At 32.2% G+C, this 6,201-nt stretch overlaps 2 protein-coding genes across 2 annotated transcripts in view; one reads left to right on the forward strand and one right to left on the reverse strand.

Moving 5' to 3' along the window:
• The window catches only part of LOC105617596, a 5,764-nt gene extending 4,229 nt beyond the window's left edge, over positions 1 to 1,535 (reverse strand). The window contains exons 1-2 of the mRNA XM_012199153.1: positions 1,094 to 1,535; positions 96 to 793 (exon numbers count right to left, since the gene is read on the reverse strand). Of these exons, the coding sequence (XP_012054543.1) occupies positions 96 to 793; positions 1,094 to 1,535 (1,140 nt within the window). The remainder of the gene's footprint in view (positions 1 to 95; positions 794 to 1,093) is intronic.
• Positions 1,536 to 3,167: 1,632 nt separating this feature from the next.
• LOC105617722 (geranylgeranyl transferase type-2 subunit beta) lies at positions 3,168 to 5,309 on the forward strand. Its single transcript, XM_012199276.1, has 6 exons — positions 3,168 to 3,203; positions 3,376 to 3,534; positions 3,668 to 4,024; positions 4,323 to 4,467; positions 4,546 to 4,721; positions 5,097 to 5,309. Exons 1-6 carry the CDS (start codon positions 3,168 to 3,170, stop codon positions 5,307 to 5,309), a joined length of 1,086 nt encoding a protein of 361 aa, XP_012054666.1.
• Positions 5,310 to 6,201: the final 892 nt, after the last annotated feature.

Genomic DNA, 6,201 nt, shown 5'->3' on the forward strand with positions numbered 1-6,201 from the left:
GTGTACGTATATATTTGCAACATATTTAAAAGTAAAATAAATCATGTTCTATTATTTAATATATAAAGAAATTAAACAGAAAAAACCATACTCACTTTCGTTCTTCCATTGATTGTATAATTTCCTATTTTTCCATTATTGTGCATTTTATTGGCTCTCATAATGATTGCATCGACCTGTGATATCAATGTGCCAATATTTTCACATTGTTCTTCTTTTCCATCCAGCCATATTATCTCATCACCACGTATCGTTTTTAAGTCATTTGCGCTACCTTTATTAGAAACCAATTGTCCATCTTGAAATAATCCGGCACTATACATATTTAACACTTCATTTAACACTTTAAGACCCCTCTCCTTGCCTAAAAATTTGTCTACCACACATACACCGTACTTGTCCATATCTCTTATCACATACTGACAAATTTTATCTAGAAGTTCTTCGAGATTACTTCTGTTCCTATGTAGAAAAGGAGGTGAAAAGTCTTCTTCCTGATCCTGTATCTCCGACAAGTTCTTCATACCGTTACGATGTTGAGCAGGTGAGCCAAGATCAGCGTTGCTCAAACTATCGAAAATCCTGGAACTTTCTAAAATGGGATTTAGGAGCTCGGCTTGAGCTCCCAGTATAGTATCCTCTGAACTTCCCTCATACGTTATAGGTGACGTCCAGCCATCAGCTTTGTTATTTCTTGCGCTCCTTGCCTTTCCGCTATTCGATTTCTTCTTAAGATTCTGATTTCTTTTCCGTTGTTGTTGACTCGACTCGATTTCTTCTTGTACACTCGCATCTGCAATCAGAACAAGTATAAGTAAAAAAAACTGTCAGTTTGACATTACGTTAAGGCGATGTAATTATCTTATAATTAAGATACAATAAAACGCCTTTAACGATAGAATGCAGAAATGCGCAATCAGTAAGGTTGGCTATTTATATCGCGAGTTATCTCGGCAACGAGATTCCTATTGTCATTAAATGTCATTAACGCGCAAAATCCTCTTACTGCGTAAGACTGCATAAAACTGCGTAGAATCTGACAATGAGTTTGACAACAATTTAACAATATGAATATGAAACCGCGCGCGCATACCTGCTGGATGCTTCACGTTCCGACAAGACTCCGAGGTGACGTTACTGACGTTCAAGCTCCGCGGTGCGGCCGAGGTCTTGTTTAGGTTTAGGTTAGGAACGACCACCTTCGGGGCTTTACAATTACCGACAGAGGGATGCCGCTTAGACGGGATCTCGCGATCTAAACTCTCGTTTGTGGCAATTGTGGCAACGGCAGGCAGGGAGAACGGCTCTTCCGCAGGCACGGTGGCCGCGGGATGAGTCGCACAAAACTCCCGGTGGCGTTTCCAGTCGCGTCGTTGATGCTCCTTCGTGCAATAGAAGACGACTTTGCAGCGCGAACACCTCGACAGCTTGTCAGTCTTATCACAGACTGCGCAAATTACTTCCGCACCCGTTCGAACGTCGTCACCGAGTTGACCGAGTGTCTGCATACGACCATTCGGTCCGGACCCGGACATGTTTCAATGTTTACTCCAACGCCGCCGCGGCGATTGTCGTCATCGACGACATTTCTTTCGAGGAAAGTCACAGCTAGCGCGCCGCCTGTAGCTGTACTAGCGTTAGAGTGACTACCAGCTATGAGCTACGTTACGAGTCGGCTACAAATGCGTGTGCATGTGTGTAGCAGTAACACTGACATCAACTAGCATTAGTAGCACTCCATACCATGGTGGAAGGATTACATGATGTGCTCAGTTTAGCCAAACCACGCCTACTTTTTCTCTGCGTCTTTCTAAGTGCACAGTCTATCAACTGTGAAACATGGGGCGGTATTCATAATCCGTTTTTTATTTTAAAACCTCAACGTCAATCCTCAGATTGACTTATGACATCTTAAAATTGATTTAAGACATCTTAAGATTGATTTAAGACAGTCTTAAATGTAAGAATCGACTATGAATACCTGACCTGTTTCCTCATAAAGTTGGTACTGAATCTTTCCTCGTGCAAGAAAACAGATCTGTATTCATAGCACAGTCACAATATAAATACATACAGTATGGATACTTAACTTTTTATGTGGTCCCCAATTTTTAATGCGCATGCGTCGATTTCCAATCAAAGTATCAATCATGAAACTTTATTCCTAGAATGGAAAGTGAAAAGTGAAAATTTTTACCATTGAAATTAATAGAAAAATTTTTCACTTTTCACTTTCCATCCTAGGGATAAAGTTTCATGATTGATATTTAGGAATGTAACTGCCTTCAGCAAGTTCAAATTGCAAGTTAAGTTAGGTTAGCTGGATCTCCTTCGCATAAAATATAATTAACCCTTTCATCTACAATATTGAGACTCGTGATAAGGAAATCGGGCCATGAATATCACGGATGAGAGCTGTGGGTGTCGTTCGTAAGTTTAATTTTTTTTAATTTAGAAGAGAAAAGTATGGCAAAGGATTAATAAAATTAAGTTTTACTAAAAAATTAAATCAAATTTTTTCGGAGACGCTATATTGTGTAGACTGTATACGATAAAGTATTCTTGTAATAAAGTATGCCTGTGTGTGTGTGTGTGTGTGTGTGTGTGTGTGTGTACATATATTATTAAATTACAACTTCACATTTAATTACAATTTTCATGCAATATATTATTTTTTCATACATAATTATTCAATTACAATTTTCATATAGTATTTAATCAATTATTATTTTTAATTTACTTATTACTATTTAATATTATTATTATTATTAATGTGAATATTATTTTTATGTAATGAGTTCGTTAACATTATATTATTATATAATTCTGATTTAAAAATATACACTTATTAAAGATACCGACATTCAGTGTCCATACTATATGTACTTTACTTATTCTGTGCTTATACTTATTCTGTGCCTCTATCATGTATCCAATAATAAAGTCTAGTGACTTTAAATCCCAAAGGAGTGTGCGCAAAAGCAAGTGCATTTAGTAAACTTTAGTGGATCTTTTTTGGTTAATAAAGTACTTTTTCGATTATCAGACTTTAAACAATGTCAAATTAAATTTAGGATGCAGTCGTAAATTCGAAGACGAAATCTTAACAAAATCAACTTTATTAATGTAATTTAACAATCGTATTATACAATTGCAACGATTGCAAAATGGTAAGTTTTAACTTGTCCAGTGTCAAAAGAAAAGTTAATACGAAGTAGTTTTTATTTTTAGGAAATATAGTACTCATTTTTTTTCTTATCAAAATTTTATGTAACTTAATAATGAATAACTTTTATAATAATTTTGAGATTAATGTTTATATATTGCGATTATTTATATCTGTATAAAGACCAAGTATTAAAACATATATGTTAGATAAGTTGGATAATAGTAATTATTTATATTTTATCTTTTTCATTTTTTTTGCAGACAACGTTGAGACACGACATTGAACTACCGAACAACATTCCAAAATTATTAATAGAGAAACATGCAAACTATCTCATTTCATATGGGACCAACAAAGATGAATATGTAAAAATATTTCTTTTCAATTATTTATATAGTAATTAATTATGATAAAATATATATTTTAACATATATATATTTATTATAACATATATTTTTTTTAAATATTTCACTTCATGTATTGACTCATATTTTTTAGAATTATTCTCAGACTGAACACATGAGGATGTCTGGCATGTACTGGGGCCTTACCGCTCTAGATTTAATGGGAAAATTAGAACAAACTAATAAGGAAGAAGTGCTAGAATTTATTAGACAATGTCAAAATGACAATGGTGGCATCAGTGCCAGTATACAACATGATCCACATTTACTTTATACACTTAGTGCAGTTCAAATATTGTGTATATATGATGCCTTGGATGTAATAAATGTTGATAAAGTCATCAGTTATGTCAAAGAAAGACAACAACCAGATGGAAGTTTTGTGGGTGATCAATGGGGTGAAGTAGATGTCAGATTTTCTTTCTGTGCCGTTGCTACTCTGTCACTTTTGGTAAATATCATTAAGTATAATTACATTTAAGTATCCACAAAATCAAAGTATTTTAAAATAGTAACACTTAATTTTTTAAATCAAAATGTATTCAAATGTGTGAAATGGAATGGATATCCTGGAAACTCAGCTTTCATGAAGATTCTTTAGCTTTAGTGGATTTAAAGATGATACTTGTCAGATCCATAAAACCATAACACATCTTAGACAAAGTAAATTCTTGAAAATTTTTGCTTACGAATAGGAAGGTACTTATAAAAAAAGTTTAAATTCCTTGTATCGTGTTAACTTGTTTCAGAACTGCTTAGATGCAATAGATGTCGAGAAAGCAGTACAATTTGTATTGAAATGTATGAATTTTGATGGAGGATTCGGTTCAAAGCCAGGATCTGAAAGTCATGCAGGTTTAATTTATTGTTGCGTTGGATTACTTTCGATCACAGGTATATACAAGAATATGCAGAATAACTACTACATACATACACAATATATTATTTCACTTATCAAAGGTAATTTTTTAGGACATCTGCATCTGATAGATGCTGATCGTTTAGGATGGTGGTTATGCGAGAGACAATTACCTTCTGGTGGTTTAAATGGCAGACCTGAAAAATTACCAGATGTATGCTATTCTTGGTGGGTACTGTCAGCTTTAACAATTTTAGGTCGTCTTCATTGGATAGATAAAAAAGGCTTGGTAATTATTTTTTAATAACATTTTATAAGATATTTCTTAATTATTCGATTTGTTGATCATTTCTGTCTTTCTTATAACTGTTTATTTTATTACCTTGTGCATATGTGCGTGTGCGTGTGCGTGTGCGTGTGCGTGTGCGTGTGCGTGCGTGTGCGTGTGTGTGTGTGTGTGTGTGTGTGTGTGTGTGTGTGTATGCGCGCGCATACACACACACATAAAATGTACATATACATACATATATATATGTATATATATATATATATTTGTGTGTGTATATATTCCTAAGTGCCAACGATTTAAATAAAATAATTACAAATATTACTATTACATATTATCACTTTACTATAATTTCTTTTTTTATGTTTTTCATTACAGATGGATTACATTTTAATTTGTCAAGACATCGAAACTGGCGGTTTTAGTGATCGACCTGGTGATATGGTTGACCCTTTTCATACTTTGTTCGGCCTCACTGCATTGTCATTGCTAGACAAGAACTTCTCGTTAAAACCAATAAATCCTACTTATTGTATGCCAGAGTATATAATTGATCGCTTAGGTCTCAAGCCATCACGACTTGATGCATGATATATCTGATATGTTGTATAATGTATATTAATTCTTTGTTAAATATACGCGTAGATTTTCCACAAAGTATATCTCTGAATTTTGATTCAATCAAATGTTCAAATTACACTGTCAAAACACCTTAAAGCATAATTTTGTTATTCTTTCATCATTTCTTTCGTGGAGGGTGCCTCTAATTGAAAGTATTCGGGTTTATAAAAAGTTTAACATATCTCTTACGTAATATAATTTAATTATTAATATTATTATTAATAATAATAATTATTATTAATATTAATATTATTATATTTCTATTACGTTTTTATATTTACTATTGAGAAACAAACGCGACCTGAGCGTCCTCAAACGGAAATAAATATAATTCTCAATCTGACAAAATTTTATTACATACTGTCGGTAATTCTGAAATACACTCTTTTTATCACTATATGTTAAAGTAATAATTACGAAAATTAAGTTTATCTCCAACAGATGTCATCAGTTTATTTCCAACAGGAATTTATTTAAACCAAAATATTTGTGTACTTTGTATTAAAATAGTTTTGTAAAAAAAATGATAAAATTTTAACTCTTGTAAACATAAAATTTTTTTTACTAAGATTTTTTTTACAAAGCTGAATTTTTTCAACAAGATGATTATATGGATGGAATTATATGAACATGTTTGTACTATTACTATTAAAGTTCGAAAGGATTTAAATGTTTCAATTATCATATCATTTGTAAATTTTTAATAAAAAGAAGACAATAATAAAAATAATGAAATTAAAAAATAAATTTATAAAAATTAAATTAGATTAAGTTGATCTTTTTGATAAACGATTATCCAGTTCAAATTATGTGTATATATATATATATATATATATATATATATATATATATATATATATAT

The sequence above is a fragment of the Atta cephalotes genome (assembly GCF_000143395.1).
Source record: "Atta cephalotes unplaced genomic scaffold scaffold00013, whole genome shotgun sequence".
NCBI lineage: Eukaryota > Metazoa > Arthropoda > Insecta > Hymenoptera > Formicidae > Atta > Atta cephalotes.